The sequence below is a fragment of the Lepidochelys olivacea genome (genome assembly GCF_965140295.1).
Source record: "Lepidochelys olivacea isolate rLepOli2 genome assembly, chromosome: 8".
Lineage (NCBI taxonomy): Eukaryota > Metazoa > Chordata > Testudines > Cheloniidae > Lepidochelys > Lepidochelys olivacea.
In genome coordinates, this window is record NC_140418.1 from 100,159,310 (window position 1) to 100,180,065 (window position 20,756).

At 40.5% G+C, this 20,756-nt stretch overlaps 1 protein-coding gene across 3 annotated transcripts in view; it reads left to right on the forward strand.

The window, feature by feature from the left end:
* Positions 1-20,756, forward strand: part of BEND5 (BEN domain containing 5) — a 1,397,007-nt gene that overhangs the window by 749,969 nt on the left and 626,282 nt on the right. For all 3 annotated transcript variants that reach the window (XM_084637918.1, XM_084637919.1, XM_084637917.1), the window contains exon 6: positions 14,533-14,572. In XM_084637918.1, coding sequence (XP_084494044.1) covers positions 14,533-14,572 — 40 coding nt within the window. The remainder of the gene's footprint in view (positions 1-14,532; positions 14,573-20,756) is intronic.

Sequence of the window (20,756 nt, forward strand, 5' to 3'; positions counted from 1 at the left end):
TTAGTAATAGTTACTGTTGGACAGACTCCCAATTAAGGAACGGCTTTGAAATAACCAAGAAATGATCCCCATCGTGTATAGATTCTTTTCTCTTTGTTAATAGCACTTTTTGTGGTTTTTATTGTTTTTTTCCTGTTTCCTGTTTCTTCAAAATAAATAAAATTCAGAGAGAGCATTTATTAGCTCCTGCTGCTTATTTCTCACTTGAAGACAAAATCCTCTGTTTGTGACATTACAATAATCTCTATAGACATTAGAGTAACTGATGTTATAAACAAAGGATTATGACCATGGCTATGTAATTCACATAATAAACCCCCAAACCGTGAAAACCTGCATGGTTTGGTTACCAAAACAAAACTCTTAAATTTTTTTAAGAAAATCTAAGAAGACCAAGGCTCCCATCACAAAAGTTCAAGCAGTTGCTTTATTATAAACACATGAGAAACTCCACTGACTTCAGTGGGACTACTCATGCTTAATTTAAGTGTGTACATAAGTGTTGACCTGTTGGGGGCCTACGTAGCCCACCCCCCTACTCCTTTTAGATCTGTAGCCTACTTCTGGATGGTCCAGTACTTATTCATCAATCTTTCGTGGGGCACCAGGTAGGCTGCTGTCAAGCGCCCACCTATGTAAGAGCATTCTGGATGGATGGCAGGTTTAGACAGTTTTGCGTAGGTTTGTTCCAGATTTTCATGCTGGTATGTACCAGATAGACCATATGGAATTGTGAACCCTAGTGAGTTGAGTCTGCCAGCTTGGGTTCAGTGAAGTAAGCAGGTTTGCATACCCCCGTTATGACTTTGGTGTGGAATATCCTGCAGGAGTAGGTGAACTTTTAGGAAACAAGTTTTTATTGACATACATGCTTGCTTAATAGTAGGCACCTACCTTATATAGCAATGGTTCTCAAAGCCAGTCCGCCGCTTGTTCAGGGAAAGCCCGTGGCGGGCCGGACCGGTTGTTTACCTGCCGCGTCTGCAGGTTTGGCCGATCATGGCTCCCATTGGCCGCGGTTCGCCGCTCCAGGCCAATGGGGGATGCAGGAAGTGTGGCCAGCACGTCCCTTGGCCCGCACCACTTCCCGCAGCCTCCATTGGCCTGGAGCGGTGAACCGTGGCCAGTGGGAGCTGCGATCGGCTGAACCTGCGGACGCGGCAGGTAAACAAACCGATCCAGCCTGCCAGGAGCTTTCCCTGAACAAGTGGCAGACTGGCTTTGAGAACCACTGTTATATAGAATGTTTCATCTAATATGAAGAAATCTTCACAACATGTCAGTGGTTATACAATTGTGATCTGATGGAGAAATTGAGCATAGAAAAAATTAGGTGACTTGCCCAAGGCTATACAAATCAGTGGCAGAGCTGGGACTAGGACTAAGGAATCCCTGCCTGTCTGCCTCATCTAGTAAATTACTCTGTTTCTGGGCATGATTATAGTACAAATGGTAATTAATAATACATGTTGGCGAAGTGACCCGTGGAACATATTTATAATGTATATAAACAGAATTATGGTAAGAGAACACTTCTGATTAATTCTTCAAGAGGCATCAGTGAATCTTTAAGGACTTGCCTGGGTGTGAGCACTTTTAAAGCAAACAAGTATAGTGAATGTTAATGCTCGTTAGTAACACATTTAAACCATTTCTTATCTGATATATGGGCAGGAGTTCAAGACAGAGCAACAAAAAATCAGGGGCGGGGACAGATTGGCCTCCAATGAAAGATTAAAAAATCTATATATTTATAGACTGGCTGAGAGATGACTGGAGATTGGGGATGCATATTAATAGTTGTGCACTTTTGAAGGATGTAAACACCAATGAGAGGGAAGGCTTATTTAGCTAAAAACTAACTGTATTTTGGGTGGTACACAGGGCTAGAACTGGGAGTAATGAGCTGAACGAAAAGTAGGGGAAAATGTTAATTGAACACCAGGAAAATCTTCCTGACAGTGAGATGTATTAAGCTGTGGAATCATAGAATCATAGACTTTAAGGTCAGAAGGGACCATTATGATAGTCTAGTCTGACCTCTTGCACAACACAGGCCACAGAATCTCACCCACCCACTCCTGTAACAAACCCCTGACCTATGTCTGAGCTACTGAAGTCCTCAAATCATGGTTTAAAGACTTCAAGATGCGGAGAATCCTCCAGCAAGTGACCCGTGCCCCACGCTGCAGAGGAAGGCGAAAAATCCCAGGGCCTCTGCCAATCTGCCCTGGAGGAAAATTCCTTCCTGACCCCAAATATGGTGATCAGCTAAACCCTGAGCATGTGGGCAAGACTCACCGGCCAGACACCCAGGAAAGAACTCTCTGTAGTAACTCAGATCCCACCCCATCTAACAACCCATCACAGGCCATTGGGCATATTTACTGCTAATACTCAAAGAGCAATTAATTGCCAAAATTAGGCTATCCCATCATACCATCCCCTCCATAAACTTATCAAGCTTAGTCTTGAAGCCAGATATGTCTTTTGCCCCACTGCTCCCCTTGGAAGGCTGTTCCACAACTTCACTCCTCTGATGGTTAGAAACCTTTGTCTAATTTCAAGTCTAAACTTCCTGATGGCCAGTTTATATCCATTTGTTCTTGTGTCCACATTGGTACTGAGCTTAAATAATTCCTCTCCCTTCATGGTATTTATCCCTCTGATACATTTATAGAGAGCAATCATATCTCCCCTAAGCCTTCTTTTGGTTAGGCTAAACAAGCCAAGCTCTTTGAGTCTCCTTTCATAAGACAGGTTTTCCATTCCTCGGATCATCCTAGTAGCCCTTCTCTGTACCTGTTCCAGTTGGAACATGGGAGACCAGAACTGCACACAGTATTCCAGATGAGGTCTCACGAGTGCCTTGTATAACAGTACTAACGCCTCCTTATCTCTACTAGAAATACCTCGTCTGATGCATCCCAAGACCGCATTAGCTTTTTTCACGGCCATATCACATTGGCGACTCATAGCCATCCTGTGATCAATCAATACTCTGAGGTACTTCTCCTCCTCTGTTACTTCCAAGTGATGCATCCTCAGCTTAGAACAAAAATTCTTGTTATTAATCCCTAAATGCATGACCTTGCTCTTTTCACTATTAAATTTCACCCTATTACTATTACTCCAGTTTACAAGGTCATCCAGATCCTCCTGTAGGGTATCCCTCTCCTTCTCTAAATTGGCAATACCTCCCAGCTTTGTATCATCCGCAAACTTTATTAGCACACTCCCACTTTTTGTGCCAAGGTCACTAATAAAAAGATTAAATAAGATTGGTCCCAAAACCAATCCCTGAGGAACTCCACTAGTAACCTCCTTCTGGCCTGACAGTTCACCTTTCAGTATGACCCATTGTAGTCTCCCCTTTAACCAGTTCCTTATCCACCTTTCAATTTTCATAGTGATCCCTATCTTTTCCAATTTAGCTAATAATTCCCCAGGTGGAACCATATCAAATGCCTTACTTAATCGAGGTAAATTAGATCCACTGCATTTCCTTTGTCTAAAAAATCTTACTTTCGCAAAGAAGGAGATCAGGTTGGTTTGGCACAATATACCTTTGTAAAATCATGTTGTATTTTGTCACAATCACCATTGACCTCAATGTCCTTAACTACTTTCTCCTTCAAAATTTTTTCCAAGACCTTGCATACTACAGATGTCAAACTAACAGGCCTGTAGTTACCCGGATCACATTTTTTTCCTTTCTTAAAAATAGGAACTATGTTATCAATTCTCCAGTCTTACGGTACAACCCCTGAGTTTACAGATTCATTAAAAATTCTTGCTAATGGGCTTGCAATTTCATGTGCCAGTTCCTTTAATATTCTCGGATGAAGATTATCTGGGCCCCCCGATTTAGTCCCATTAAACTGTTCGAGTTTGGCTTCTACCTCAGATGTGGTAAAATCTACCTCCATATCCTCATTCCCATCTGTCATCCTACCATTGTCCCTAAGCTCCTCATTAGCCTCATTAAAGACTGAGGCAAAGTATTTGTTTAGATATTGGGCCATGCCTAGATTATCCTTGACCTCCACTCCATCCTCAGTGTTTAGCGGTTCCACTTCTTCTTTCTTTGTTTTCTTCTTATTTATATGGCTATAAAACCTTTTACTATTGGTTTTAATTCCCTTTGCAAGGTCCAACTCTACATGGCTTTTGGCCTTTCTCACTTTATCCCTACATGTTCTGACCTCGATAAGGTAGCTTTCCTTGCTGATCCCTTCCATCTTCCACTCCTTGTAGGCTTTCTGCTTTTTCTTCATCACCTCTCTGAGATGCTTGATCTCTTAGGGGGAGTTTAGAAGCCCCGTCACTTGAGATATTTCATAGAATCATAGAATATCAGGGTTGGAAGGGACCTCAGGAGGTCATCTAGTCCAACCCCCTTGCTCAAAGCAGGACCAATCCCCAATTTTTGCCCCAGATCCCTAAATGGCTCCCTCCAGGATTGAACTCACAACCCTGGGTTTAGCAGGCCAATGCTCAAACCACTGAGCTATCCCTCCCCCCATAAATTTAAAATGACACTGAACATAACACTAGAAAATGCGCTGTAAGGAACACTCCTACATTGGCAGGAGAAAGGCTGGATGATACGACATATGGAACATTTTCTCTTGCTAACTTCTGTGAGTATAAACCTCTCTAAGGGCCTGCTGTAGCTCCCATTACAGTGAATGGAAAGTCTCCTCTTTCCTTCAAAAAGTGGCAATTGGATCAGGTCCCAGTTCCCTTTGTATTTTTTCTCTGCACTCGCTCGTGCGCTTTCCATTGTTGAGGTACTCTATGAAGTTGATTAATATGTCATTTAGTCCCTTAGTACTACAAACCCCGCTGCTGCATCTGATTAGGATGTATATGGATGGTCTGCCATGGCTCTGCTTGGCACAGCACCCAGCCTGCATGTTGTAAGGTGCAGGACCATAGCCACAGATATTGAGAACTTGTTCACATTTCTTTGCCTGCTGTATGGTTCTCTCTCGTGCTTAGAGAGATCTGTGTTATAACTGTTGTTTTTATTGCTAGTTTGTCAATGAAAACTCAGATGCCCCATGTTATTGAGGGTGCTCTGTCTATATATATGTAAATAGTTAATAGAAAAGGTGCTGGGAGATGGCACTTGAGAACATGTAGCCTGGTTCTTAAGTTTTGTAGGACCAATAAAAGTTCTTGTGTGCCCTGCAAATGGCTTTTTTTTGTGCAGCTCTTTAAATCAGCTTTTCAATCAGTCACGGCAGAAAGCTGTGCATTAGCACAGATCTTGTAGGGGGCCTTAATAACAATGTTGGCAGCACACCACAATTTTGCTTTTCTCATCTGCATTTATTATTAGTCCCTTTAGGACCCCTGATATGGCTAAATGCCATAGAGATGTCTGCAGAAAACGTAGAGGCTCTTTCCATTTATCTTCAGTTTGCAATAAAATTTCCATTTTTTTTATAGATTTGGAACATGGCAGGATCCCAAGAAGGAAGGAGGAGCCTGTTAATAAATATATAGATGCCTAATTCCTGTGTTCTTGAGGCAAATACTTTCCAGGAAAAAATTGTTCCAGTTAATTGTTTGGCAAAGGTTCTAGAAAATAAGAAAAGTGAATCTAACACCAACACTTTAGTGAAAAAAATACTCAGGTGCCAGATATTAAATTGAAATGGAAAGATTACTAAAGTAGTTTAATGGCTCAGTACTGTCTTTTATCATTTGGGCTTGGTTTTGATTCTAAACCAGAATTGAATTACCAAGTATTGCAAAGATCAAATATCTACAGAAGTCACTGTTAAAATGGTTTCAGATGCTCATTATAGCTCTTAATATGAGTGATAACATATCCAAACCACTTTATAAATGTTCCCACACACCTATATTATCAATAATTGATTCCAGGTAGTAGGCTACAGCAGATGCAATTTACTAAGATCCCAGCCAAGTGTCAACAAGATGACTGGTTCATTTTATCATGATACAATGAAATATTAGCAGCTAATAATAAAGGAAGCAGAAAGTGTGAGCTCTTACTTCATTGTATGAACAAAAGCCTGTGGTTTCGGAATGGAATCATAATGTGATTTTTAAAAAAAGAAAAACACACCCTAAAATGGTCAGTTTATCCAGTTTAAAAGGATTTGAATTAGTACACTTTTTGATCACTCTTTAACTCCAAATTCTGCACTTTGAAGAGAAGGAATATACAAGCAAGAAAACCTCACTTGTGAAACTAGACAGAACTTTATTGCAATAAGATGGAAATAGTCAGTGTTATGTTTTTTCCTGGTAGTCTTCATCTTTGGGCATGGCTCTCCTTTATTTACGACCTCTTCAAAACATTGATGTTCCCTGAACCCTCTTTCAGCTGGACTGTCCAACAGCTTTTGCAAGTTACCCTACAAGCTCCCAGCAGTTCTTATAGGTAAACTTCATAACTAGAGCTGGGTGGCATTTTTTTGAATAAAAGTATTTTTAATAAAAAATTGTCTTTAAAATTATTTTTTAACAATTTGTTTCATTTCTTTTTTAATATTTAAATTTAAAACATTATCAAAATATTATAAAAGTGGTTATAAGTTTGTTGTTGTGGTTCACAGAAAAGAGTTCCCTGGTAAACAAGAAAATGTCAATAACAATTTCAATACGCATTTTGATGAAACAAATTTCACTAAAAAATCTAAAAATCCTCCAAGTGGGTCCGCTTCGCACCATGTGAAATGGAAACAACTTCAAAATGTCACGTTCCACTGTTGTTTGGCTTTTGGGGGAGGGGTGTTTGGGGTTTTTTTGTTTTCATTTTCTGACCAGTTGTATTTATGACATTTCCACCCTCTTAGTACAGTGCTGGGTTCTATGTTTGGTGGCATCAATATACAAACACTGCTACCTCAACTCTTCTTCTAGTTGACAGTGTACGATTTTGTATCCCTGTTTCTGGGGGAACAAAAGTAGCTCAGGAGAAGGCTCCATGACCATCGATACTGGTCTTCCTTCAGTGTCATATCAATTAAATATATAACATACCTAATATCTTTATCTTTCCACCTTCTCGGTACATGTAACAGTTTTGTAGCATCTAAAAGTTGGCTTTACAAAGTACGGTATACAAATGTAACAGAGATGCTGCTCTGAGACTTGTATTAAATATAACTCAGTCTGTCCATTCTGTTCTTTGTAGGTTCTTATACCACCCTTAATAGCTGAGTGCCCTGCATTTAGCGACACGATTATCATTTGCCATGTGTGTTTTGCTCGCTCTTGCTTATCCTCTCCCCTGTGCAAGAATTAGGTGTGTAGTGGAGTGTTTTAGTTATGTAGGGTTTTGTTTTATGTGTAGATGTTAGAGAAGGCAGCTTGAAGAAGTGCATGTTGCACACTGAGCAGAAGATGATGAGGTTTGTGATGGTTTCTATGAGTATCTTGTGTGCCATCTGAACAGTACCTCTTGTTCTGCTTGGACTGTCTATCCTGAATTTTGGTCTTTTTGACTGGTTAAAACTTTTGGCTTTATGAGATACTTCCCTGCAACAATTTACAAACGCACTAACTTGGCCACTCATTAGACTAAGAAAAGAATATTGAAATTTTAGGCCCCAATCCTGCAAACACTTAAGCACATGCTCAACTTCATGCAGGTGAATAGACATGCTGGCAGTTTAAATGGGACGATTCACATGTGCCAAGTTGAGCACGCACTCTGTTGGTCAAATCAAGCCCTTTCTTTGCAAAAAGTTCAAGGATGGTACAAAAATAGCCGCATGGTTCTGCAAAGCCTCTGAAATAATGAAAGAATGCACTTGATTTCAGTTTGCACTTTCTCAAATGTATAGTAAATTGAAGATAATCAAGAGAGACTCCCATTCAGGTCAAATAAAAATCAGATGGAAGAGGTCAGTAGGAGAGCCTGAGCAAGGTGAAATATAGTTTGGTAGATGAAACTCCCTTAATTGTTGCTTTGAGAGCCAGTGGAGTATGGGGATGGGAGCGAGTGGTTGTTGTGCCTGAGCCTTGCTGGAGGGAGGCATTGTGTCTTCAGAATGCTCAGGCAGGCAACAGGGGTCATTAGGGAACTCAAACTCAGCAGTGCCACCTACTGTACTGTTTTTAAAGCTTGTGCTGCCCTTAGCCCTGGACTCTGAGCATTAGATGGCGATCAGAGGAGTGGCTTCATTCTAGACCCCTGCTCCACCCAGAGATGTCTCCTGCAGGCCAGTAAGCATCACAAACAAAGCTAGGGAATCTCAGATGGTGCAGAGCTAGTGTATTTGCCTCTATGTCACCAGCATCTCCTGCTTAGTGGTCACGTTGGATGTCAGGGACAGGAAGATGGTGTTCTGAGCTAGAAGGGGGAAGAGTCATGGGGGCCTTTTGGCTCATGGCTGGCCCAGGATGGCAGGAGTGAAAAGGTGGCTTTGAATTACCTTTCTTATTCACTCTCTTCAGCTGTGCTAAGTGTAAGCTTGGAGCCACTAAGGTTCTGGCCAATGAAATCTAGATCCATTTGGAATTGGGTACAGTTAGGTTCATTTCTATATATAAAGAAAATTCTCAATTGCTAAAGAAGCAATACAGTTTGTCCCATGGGACATCTTTGCATCTGGCTTCTTTTTTCTAATTTGAAGATAAGAGAGTCAAAGCTTGCACAGTACATTTCACATCTTTGTATAGGAGGTTGGACAATTTGCGAACAACTTGCAGATAATCTAAATTTAAAGTAATTTGTGAATTTACACAAAAATTATTTCTTTGAAATTTCCCAATTTAATTTGGGAGCAAATTAAATGAAACCGCAAACATGTAAAAGGGCATCAGTGTGAAGGAAGAAAAGAAATTTCTCAGAAAGTGAGCTACTAGAAGAAATGTTAGGAAACCACCTGGTGGAAGATATAGACTCTACATTACCAAGAAGTGTAATGGTCTTCTAAGCTTAGTAATGGTCTTCCAAGTTTAGTAATGGAAGCTCTATAGCTGGATATATCCAAATGGCTAGATATAGTCATAAATGTCTGTGAAGCAGGGACCATTCTGTACTTTTCAAGGGATTAGACTGGCTCACAAACCAGGTCTTTTCAACTCATTCTCTGAAGTAGAATTTATTCTTGATGCCTCATAGATTAACGTTCATTAAATGAATTAATGCTTAATTTATTAACGATTTGCCTTCCATGTGTTTAAATATGATGTATTACTCTTTATCAATGTTTATTGCATTTATTAATGATTTATGTTAATGTTATGCAAGTTAATGTGATTAATTGATAGAATTCAGGGCCAGATGCCCTGCAGGGTCTGTGCCTCTGAACAGCACCAAAGGTAGAAAAATCCACAATATGGGAAGCTGCTGTGGTTCAAATTGGCCACAATCTCCCCTTGGCCCTGGGGCCTGTGGGGAACCAGCATGGTCAAAATAGCGGTTTGTGTTCTTTCAGGATGGGCAAGATTAGAGCAGTGAAGGATGTGCTGACTCAGTACCACCTCTGAGGAACTCTTATCAGGCTGATAGAGACTCTAACAGATGCCCTCCATGAGTGGAACTACTGGCAGCAGGTGTGTGGGGAAGGGAATTCCTCCAGTACCTGGGCCCTGGGTGGTGCATTTGCACATCCCAGCGCTAGAGGGGAGTGAGTCTGGCCCCACAGCTGCGATGATTCTGTTGTGATTATTGAATTATTGTTTGAGAAATTTGGAAAATCCCTTGTTAATTCAGTTGCTTTTAGAATTACTTATATATTAAATAATGAATTTAAAATATTAAACATTAAAAATATTAACTTTTTCTTTTGGGTTACTAGTTTGATAACATCAAGCTGGACCATGGGAGGGTGGAGTTGCAGAGGGCCTGGCCTCTGAAATCTGGAAATGCAGCAAAAGTTTGGGGCCACGCTTACAGCTGCAGGGGATGATTTTCTGTATGTTCTACAAGCACAGTTTAGGAACACATTTTGTCTCCTTTCCTTGGAGATATATATGAAGACTAGATATATATGAAAACTTACACTTTAGAGCAAATTCTAGGTATCCCAGCTAGAGGCCCTGAGAGGAGAGGGCAGAGGGAGCCCATTCAGAGTCCCTATACCAGCACAAAGAAAAGGAGGACTTGTGGCACCTTAGAGACTAACCAATTTATTTGAGCATAAGCTTTCGTGAGCTACAGCTCACTTCATCGGATGCATTCAGCTTATGCTCAAATAAATTGGTTAGTCTCTAAGGTGCCACAAGTACTCCTTTTCTTTTTGCGAATACAGACTAACACGGCTGTTACTCTGAAACCTGTCATCTTATACCAGCACAGGCAGCCTATGTAGTGCTGCGGCATGTAGTCCTTAGCCAAGAGCCTGGCTGCTGAATCTCAAATCTTTTGGAGCAGTTAGTTGCTAGAAGTGAAATGTCAGTGCATTATCCCACTGGTTCACTGGAAGTCAGTGGGACTACTCATGCTTAAAAGTAAACACATGCACAAATGTTTGCAAGATCAGGGCTTAATTTTGTTGCATTCTGGACCAGTCCTCAGCCAATGTTCAGATGGAGGATAACAAATGAGGATCTGGCCTGTGAATATTTTCCACTTTATTGAACCTACCTCATAAGATACTGTTTTCTTGCAATAACAAATTGTTATTCTTTTGTGTATTTTATTATTTGCCTGTGTTGCCAAGGGGCTCAAATAAGAAGCAAGGCCCAAATTGTACTAGATGCTATACAAACACTTACGTGCTCTGCAGTTTGCCTTCATTATACTTTGTATAACCTGACCTTCTTCTATTGCCAACTTTTTTCCAATATGGCTGTTTTTACAGATGGTCACAGAATCATAGAACTGGAAGGGACCTTGAGAGTCCAGTCCCCTGCACTCGTGGCAGGACTAATTATCTAGACCATTCCTGAGAGGTGTTTGTCCAACCTGCTCTTAAAAATCTCCAATGATGAAGATTCCACAACCTCCCTAGGCAATTTATTCCAGTGCTTAACCACCCTGGCAGTTAGGAAGTTTTTCCTAATGTCCAACCTAAAACGCCCTTGCTGCAATTTAAGCCCATTGCTTCTTGTCCTATCCTCAGAGGTTAAGAAAAACAAATTTTTCTTCCTCCTCCTTGTAACAACCTTTTACATACTTGAAAACTGTTATCATGTCCCCACTCAGTCTTCTCTTTTCAGACTAAACAAACCCAATTTTTTCAATCTTCCCTCATAGGTCATGTTTTCTACACCTTTAATAATGTTTGTTGCTCTTCTCTGGACTCCCTCCAATTTGTCTACATCCTTCCTGAAATGTGACACCCAGAACTGGAAACAATACTCCAGTTGAGGCCTAATCAGAGCGGAGTAGAGCGGAAGAATTACTTCTTGTGTCTTGCTTACAACACTCCTGCTAATACATCCCAGAAAGATGTTCGCTTTTTTTGCAACAGTGTTACACTGTTGACTCATGTTTAGCTTGTGGTCCACTATGACCCCCAGATCCCTTTCCATAGTACTCCTTCCTAGGCAGTCATTTCCCATTTTGTATGTGTGCAACTGATTGTTCCTTCCTAAGTGGATTACTTTCCATTTGTCCTTATCAAATTTCATCCTATTTACTTCAGATCATTTCTCCAATTTGTCCAGATCATTTTGAATATTAATCCTCTCCTCCAGTGCACGTGCAACCCCTCCCAGCTTGGTATCATCCACAAAACTTTATAAGTGCACTCTCTATGCCATTATCTAAATCATTGATGAAGATATTGAACAGAACCGGACCCAGAACCGATCCCTGTGGGACCCCATTCATTATGCCCTTCCAGCATGACTGTGAACCACTGATAACTACTCTCTGGGAATGATTTTCCAACCAGTTTTGCACTCACCTTGTAGTAGCTCCATCTAGGTTGCATTTCCCTAGTTTATTTATGAGAAGTTCATACAGGACAGTATCGAAAGCTTTACTAAAATCAAGATATACCACATCTACCACTTCCCCCCATCCACAAGGCTTGTTACCCTGTCAAAGAAAGCTATCAGGTTAGTCTGACACGATTTGTTTATGACAAATCCATGTTGACTGTTACTTATCACCTTATTATCTTCTAGATGTTTGCAAATTGATTGCTTAATTATTTGCTCCATTATCTGTCCGGGTACAGAAGTTAAGCTGACTGGTCTTTAATTCCCTGGGTTGTCCTTATTTCCCTCTTTATAGATGGGCACTACATTTGCCCTTTTCCAGTCATTTTTGTATATGGCTGACCATTCCTTTTCTAACTTGGCTATTTATTGTACATTTTGAGTTCAAATTACATTAAACAAGAATAAGCTATGCTGTTGGCCATTTGGCTGCTAAAACAATTTGCTATTGGCAAATCGTAGCTTCATAGAAATACAGCTTTAGGCCCATAATGTATATCTAATATAACTCACAATCAGAGTATTTTCTTCATATACACTTAGGAACCGGTTGTGCCATTTAGACACAGCCTTCCATGGGAGGAGTGAACCCATTGCTACACACCTTCAGATATAGTAGCTTTACTATGATGCTTCCTTTATGCCCACAAAAGATATGGGGAATGCAGACACTGTAGTCCCTGGAGAGCAGTGTACAACTATGCCTGGGACTTAGGGAGGTCACATAAGTCAGGGAAAGGTTCCTTCCCGACTCCCACCACTATCCTGGCACATCACTTTAAGGACGAAGCACAATCTGAACCTTGGTGTTTATAATGAAGTGACCAAAATAAGTCATATTCCTTGTGCCATACATGGGAATGTATATTCAGAGTTGTCAGTACTAGGAATACAAGTGAAACTGTACCCATCAAAAGCTTTTACACTATTCAAAAGAGTTAAACCGCATAAGTAGGCCATAAACACACAACATAAAGAGAATGCTACAGAAGATTACAGCTCTGATGCTACTTCCTGACACCCATGCCACCTGTGGACTCGAATCCAGAGTCTTGTGCAGACAAAGCATCCAATGCATCCAGTTGTCCACTGATATAAATGGGCATACGGCTCAAGGAAGTTCAGTAAAGTTGCACAGGCGAACAGCAATGATGAATTGTGCTCATTGACTTCAGTCAGTAGTGTTTTGCCTGCAATTTTGGGCACTCTGAAGGGGAAGGTCTTTAATCAGTAAGACTTTCTGGAGAAGAATATCCACTGTAGGGATCACTGACACATAGTTTCCTCCTCAAGGACTTTCAGCTGTCACCAGAAGAATAGAGAGAGTGTAATGATGTGAATTAGATTAGAAAAGGATCAATAGGCCTGACAATAAATGAAAGTAACACAGACATTATTGAGCAGATTAGGAGAGAGAAATTAAACTAGACAGTGTATACTGTGAAGCCAGCTAGACACACAAATGTTGGCCATAGAGAGTTTTAGAGGAATGACAACTGTTAGAAAGTGCAAGGAAAAAATAGACAATAATAAAATCCACTTGTGAGAAGGAAAGTGTAAACTTGCCTAGCCACCATGGAGGTGGAAAGCCCGATGCAGTAGAAATTTAGGCTGTGCAGAAGCTGAAAAGGATAATATCATAGGAACATAGGAATTTCCATAATGGATCACACTGGTGGTCTGTCCAGGCTAGTATCCTGTCACTGCTGCTACCACCTGTTTCAGAGGCAGGCAGAGAAACTGTGCCGTAAGCAGTGATGGGTTTATATGCCTCCAGGGATAGATTCTTCCTAAACCTCACTAGTTAGAGGCTGGCTTATGCCTCAAATCATGAGAGTTTATATCTCTTCCAAAACCCTTGTTTCTTTTTCTAATATTTACTGTTAACTCAGGGTAGTCTTGTTATCCATATAAATGTCTAGTAAGCTTTTGGACTCAGTGAAATACTGAGGCAATGAATTCCACGGGCTAATAGTGCATTATGTGAAAAAGTATTTCCTTTCATCAGTTACTAGTTTATTATACTACTAACAATTTTATTTTACACTTTCATTTCACCATTCATCCAAGGCTCCCAGAGCAGTGTTCAAACCATTAAAGCTCAATCATGCCCACTTTACAAATATAGAAACTGAGACTCAAATATTCAAAACCAGATAAGGTGATATGAGTGCCGAAATCCCATTAAAATGAATGTAAATTGGTCATTCATATCCCTTTAGGTGTCTTTGAAAAATCTCCTCCCAGGGGAATATAACTATTTGTTTAACGGAGTCCAAACTGTGAGGCAGTGACTTAGTCAAGAAGAGAATCGTAGAGTAGCACATCTTGGTGCCTTGCTCCTTCTCTGTGAAGTCAACGATCCCTTAGATTTGAAGCAGCTAGTTAAAAGTATGCATGGACACACACATTTGCACTTTTATCCAAAAGCCCAATTCAGAAATGTAAATAAACCCCCCCTGAAGGGACTGACTAGATTTCTTTCCTTAGTCGGAAGGTACATATGGCTTCCGTCCAAAATAGTTGCTCTGAGCCGTGTAACTTGTAATTTATTCCAGTGTAAATGTCAGAACACTTCCTTTGCATGTCTAAGATGACCCACTGAAATTAGTCCCCCTTTAACAATTCCTTTTCTAATTTGCTTTTCAGCAACAACGGCAACTTGACCTCCTGACTATAACCAACCCTGGTGAGTAAGCTTACAAGGCTTGGCTTTTATCTTTTCTTAAAGAGACGGTTGTCTAAATGTCTTTTTCCCCCCTGTCTCTGGCATGCAAAATGAAAAACACTGTTCCCCGGAAAATCTTTCACATAATAACAAGTGACAGCTATATTGTGCTTGGCAAAGCCCCGGGTAGTTATCCATTCACAGAGCTGCCTCTTCAGACCTTTACTCTATGAATTTGAGTGCTGATATTTCTTTAAGCCTCATGGGGTTACAGTTAGTGATATGTCTGCAGGGTAGATGCCCTAGAATTCACAATGGATGTTCATGTATCACAGAAATGTAAGTTTTACTCTTTTCAGTGCTAAATACATTTACAGGTGTAAAGAGTCAGTGGCTTTCAGCGTGCACCGTTGGTGGGAAAATATACAGGTTAATTCTGGAGAACCTTAAAGTACATGAGTTAGGAAATATCTAGGTAAAAATAAAACACTTTCAAAACAGTCTTCTCAATAATGACTTTTGGTTTTTGTCTGTAAAGGAGAATCCCCCAAATGTGTTGTAGGTTGAATTTCTGGTCACTAGTCATGAAAGTATTTTAATATTTTTGGCATAGTGTTTTTGCGGTTGGGATTGAAATGCAGGCCAGATGAATGAGATTTCTCTTTGATCTAAGCTCTTGTTTGGTTTCTTCAGTAAGACTGGCTCAATTTCTTTTCATTAGCTCTCCTAGAGGTCTACTGTCCACCAGCAACAGAGAAGCACCACACAGAGTTGGTACTAGCTTTGGTAACCAGTATTTTTCTGTCCCTCAGCTCTAAATGCATCTTTATCTTTTTGTCTAGCTTTAACTGGGAATATGTTAACAAAGTGAGCAGGTGTTATGGGAAAGAGGGCAGAATGCGACACATTTTGCTTGGATAACAATTTTGCATCAATAATGGTTCCAACATTGTAAATGGAGATATCTGTGACATGACTTCTCCTTCACTAACCTTGTTCAAATAGTAATCATTAAAAAAAGGAGAAGAAGAAACACTTTGTTGGTACAGATGTTTGCGGCTACTGGCAATTGCATCGCATTTTTGCATGTTCATTTTTCATACAGTTTGCAATTATGTTAATATATGCTTGGGGCACTTGCTGATAAATGCAACAATACAGTGAGAAAGAGCAATTGTCACCACTCTGACTACAAATTCAAGGGCAAATATGACACATTTTTCCATATTTTGTATCTTCAATGTCCCCTGTTTCTAAAGAAAAAAAAAAGAAAAAAAAATCCCTGAAGGTCGTGATCAGAATAAACACTCAGATCGTGGATAAAGTTACTAAAGTCCGGAGCTTTTTTTATAGAAGAAAAGGAGGATTGGCGGGGGGGAAATCATTTAAATGTGTGACATTTGTTTAAATTGTATTTATGATCCCTTCTTTACTGTGATGACTGATGTAATGTTCACTGGAGCAATAAAAGAGTTGATTAAGTTGAGTTTGTACATAGTTGTGATTACAATAAGTATCTAGCACTGCAGACCTTTCAGTTTTGCACAGCAACATAGCAATTAGTTAGAAGGATCAGCATAGGTACATACTAAGACAGTTTCCACTGATTATGTAGGTGGACATGCTGTGTTCCAAAAAAAAGACTTCCTTGCCAGACATTTTTCAAGATGTGCATTTTTTGTATTTTTGTGTGTTGATAGCCGGAGATCATAATAATTGATTTTATAAAGTATTTAAAAATATTGGGCCAAGATTCATGTAGCTTAGAGTTTGGCTGCTAGATAAGTTTGGCCTCATTTTCAAAATGGCTGAGCATCCTCAGGCCAAACTTATTCTGGAGCCTAAAATTTGGATTTTCTAAAGAGTTTAAGGGAGTTAGGCATTCAGCTCTTTTTAGGGTCCTTTGAAAAATCCCAACCTAAATATGGATTTAGGAGTCTAACTTCGGGTCACACAGATTTCAAAATTTTAGCCTTGGAAATTATTTATCTTTAGATATGGTTACTTTTTTATATTTTCATTTTGGAGGACTGTCTTTATGATTTGTTAGCAATGGACTCTTTTTACAGAGACATGATGTGACGAAGTGGGACTGTTTTTAATGATTCCCCTGAATAGTGTGGGAGTGCCTCAGTTTCCCCTGTGAAGTTCTTAAGTATCTAGGTGGTGGGATAAGGGTGTATGATCATTGCAGAGCCCTAGAGGACAGGTGTGTGCAGGGGTCTGGACACAGAGAATGGCTGACACCCTGTTTCCTGGCAACTGATGGCCTGGGCCCTTCCCCCATGCAAGGTGAGAGCTAAAGGGTCGGAGAACAAAGGAATCAGGTACCCTACTGGCCCGGAAAGGGACAAAGCCCAGAGGAGGAGGGGCTGGAGGGAGTTTCAGTTTGGGGCTGGCTGGAGACATGGAGTGAAGGGCAGATGTGGTTGTCTGGCTCACTGCCCCCCAAAATGGACCCCGCTGAGGGGTCCTGTTCTCTGCACCTACAAGCTCTGTGTTAGACCATGTTCCTGTCGTCTAATAAACCTCTGTTTTATTGGCTGGCTGAGGCGAAGTTGGGGGGCAGGACCTTCTGGCTTCCCCAGGAGTCCCGCCTGAGCGGACTCTCTGTGGGAAGCGCACGGAGGGGCAGAGGATGCTGAATGCTCCGAGGTCAGACCCAGGAAGGTGGAAGCTGTGTGAGCTTTGTGTCCTGAAGACAGGCTGCTCACAGGAAGGCGACTGCCCCAGAGTCCTGACTGGCTTCATGGGGAGCAGTTCCAGAGCATCGCCCAGGGACTCTGTGACACATGATACAGCTTATGACTGAGTACTTTGGATGCTCTGAATTAGGGGCCGAACAGTTTGTTTTCAACTGCCATTTCTCTGGAAATTCTTTAAGTTTTCCATCCTGTGTAAAGGCAGGCAGCCTCCTGTACAGTGGATGTCATTCAACTAGTCTTGTCTACAATAGGAAAATCCCCTATAGCTTGACAATGGCTGGCAGCAATGAGTCTGGCATGGTCTAACTGCAAGTATACGGCAGGACATAGTGAATTCAGTACCATTTCAGAAACCATGGTGGCCTTTGTAAACGGCACACCTGTCATGAGATAACATTAGAGAGACATAGTAGGTGAGGTAATATCTTTTACTGAACCAATTTCTGTTGGTGAGAGAGAAGCTTTTGAGGTACAGAGAGCTGTTCTTCAAGTCTGGGAAATGTGCTCAGAATGTCATAGCTAAATACAAGGTGGAACAGATTGTTTAGCATCAGTAGTTAACATATATTTCAAGAAATCATTCAAGGTGAAGTAGCCCATTAACACCGCTCCAGCCAGAGAGGGGAAAGGGAGAGAAAAAGCTGGGGGGGGGGCTTAATTGAGTTATAGATTGTTGTAATAAGTCATAAATCCAGTATCTGTATTCAGTCCATGATTTTTAGTATCTAGCAAAGTTATGAATTATGGCTTGTCTTTTAGAAGTGTTGTGCAGGTTTCCTTTGAGGATGAGGTCTGAGAGATCAGATATAGAGTGATCGCTTTTTAATCTGTTCCACCTTGTATTAAGCTGTGACATCCTGAGTACATTTCTCAGATCTGAAGACAAGCTCTCTGGAAAGTTTGTGTCTCTCACCAACAGAAATTGGTCCAGTAAAAGATATTACCTCATCTGCCGTATCCTTCTAATATCCTGGGACCAACATAGTTACAACAACACTGCATACAACATGAGGTAACGTTCTCTTTCTCTCTCTCACATACATACACACACACACATACACCTGTTATCTGTGTTTTTAGTCACTGAGGTGTTGAAGAACCGTGCAGGCTGTAACTGTATTTTTTCTTCAAGACCCGCTGTGCATTCCCACTTGGGGAATGGTACCTCCTGGCAGTGAGCATATTTGGAAATGATACTGAACCCTTTCATTCTGGTCTGCACTTCCAATCAAACCATATTCAGAATTGGATCAACTGCACCCACTGGTGGCAACAAATGTCAACAACGGATAGTTTTCCTAGAGTAGAGAAGGCTTTTAATGGGCATGGTTGCAAGATAACATCATGTCATTAATACTCACTTATCAGTATTTAAGGGAATTTAAGCTGCACTTCCTTCATGTTGGGTAACTAGAAGAAAGAGAAAGTTAAATTAGTAAATGTTGTTACTACACTCCTTTCTTCTGCCTCTTGGCATGTGAGTTACAAATGGGGTTCTCAAGGCCTCAGTGACTAAAAATTCAGATAATAATTCAAGAGCTATCACAGGAACCTTAATATTATGTCATGACAGATGTGCCATTCAAAAAGGCCACGGTTGTAAAATGATTCAACAGAACTTAAGTGTTGTCTTAAGTGTTGCCCATCTTTTATTATTTAGTATCACCTCAATCTGCTGTTATTTTGAACCCACATTGTGGTGCTGCCCAGCCATCGTCTGTCTTGCACTCACATTGCTCCAGGTGGCCTCCACACAATAAGCAAAGTGTATAGTGCTGCTGTATACTAGGAGGAGCAGGTGTGGTGAAACAATATAGCTGAGCCCTTGACAGACCAACCACCTCCTGTGACTTTCCTGGCTATGACAGAGAAACTGTTCTGCCGACTGACCAAGTGTTTTTTTCAGGCTCTAGTAGTGATGAAAACCTTAGTTTTGACTTAAAAGTAGCTTTGTAAGTCAGAGCAAATACTCATTTGTCCCTGACATGGATTGAGTATATTCTGGAAAAATAGTGATGGAGGAAATGTTGGGATTGAAAAATTGGTACTGTACATGTACAGAAATTAAATATTGTATGAGACGTGTATGTATATGCCAGCGGATCCCATTTCAAAGTTCCTATGGAAATGGCTCAGGAAATGTTCCATGGGATGGTTGAAAAGCGGAAGCTGTTCTACAGGTGATGTAGGCTTCATTGGATGCTGGATCTCCTTGATGTGACTGAAACTCACTTATCAGTATTTAAGGGAATTTAAGTTGCACTTCCTTATAGGTTGAGTAGCTAGAATAAAGAGTAAGTTGAATTAGTAAATGTTGTTGCTGCACTCCCTTCTTCTGCCCCTTGGCATGTGAGTCACACCATCTTAGACTCTGTAAAACTCCATGTGATTCAGTGAGTCAAATTCAGACATGATGTGTAAAGTGGGGAGGGGAAAGAAGTTAAGCATTCATAAATGGGTGTGTGTCTAGAGCGAGTCCAAGTTGAAGTAACATAAACTTTGGTGAGAGGAGGGGCTTAAGGAGGTGAAGTTTCACTAACGTATATTTATTTCCTTTACATTTACTTAGCCTTACCTCTGAATTTCATCTGAAGCACTCCCTGAGCAGCAATTTTTAGTAGGCTCAAACTTTAGGGCTAGTGCTTCCTCTGGCATAAATTGACTTAGCTTCACAATGAAGATAAGCTGGTTTATACCAGCTGAGGATCTGCCCTTCATTTCTAGCTGGCTGTTTGTGTTTTTGTGAATACTCACTATGCTACAGTATCATTCAGGAAGGTGAGTTCAACTCCCACTGCATTTTTTTAAAATTATTGACAGTGTAAACGGATGTGTGATTGAACCCACTGGCTTTAAAATTGGCTAAGATGTTAGATTGTCCAAGAACCTCCATCACAAATACTCCTTTGAAATTCTCTTTGATTCAGCCTTCTTCGGGGCTTGATCCTTTCCTACCACCCTCTCTATTGCAAATGTAAAATAAACTTTTCTTGGAATCAGTGCACTGTCAGGAGATACTCGTCAGCACTGGAGGTGTATGTTTCCCAGATGTGTATAAAACTCATTCCATTTGGCAGCAGTAAATTGAATACATTTAGAAAACATGGGGTAATTGAATGTTCCATAGTGCCCAGCTTATCTGCAACATCGAATATAGAATGTTTTAAGTCTCTTTCATTTCCATTTTAAGAGAAAAATAAAATAAGAGCTAAATCCTTAGTTCATTAGCCATGATTTACTTAGATTTTTCTCAGAGCACTTTGAGAGTTTGCACCCTATACTAGAGTAAAAAAAAAGTATAAATTCTAAGTTAAGGGCTACAGGATTTGATCCTGAAACTGTAGAGATTTCTGAGCATGTCCTTACTAATAAAGGATTGCACTTGTATGAAAGAAAGAAGGCTTGATTTTAAAAAATATTTATCAGACTGAACTTTATGGAGCTAAACCCTATCATTTAAAATATTCTTTCCCCTGTAATATCTCCTGGGCTGTGCTTTA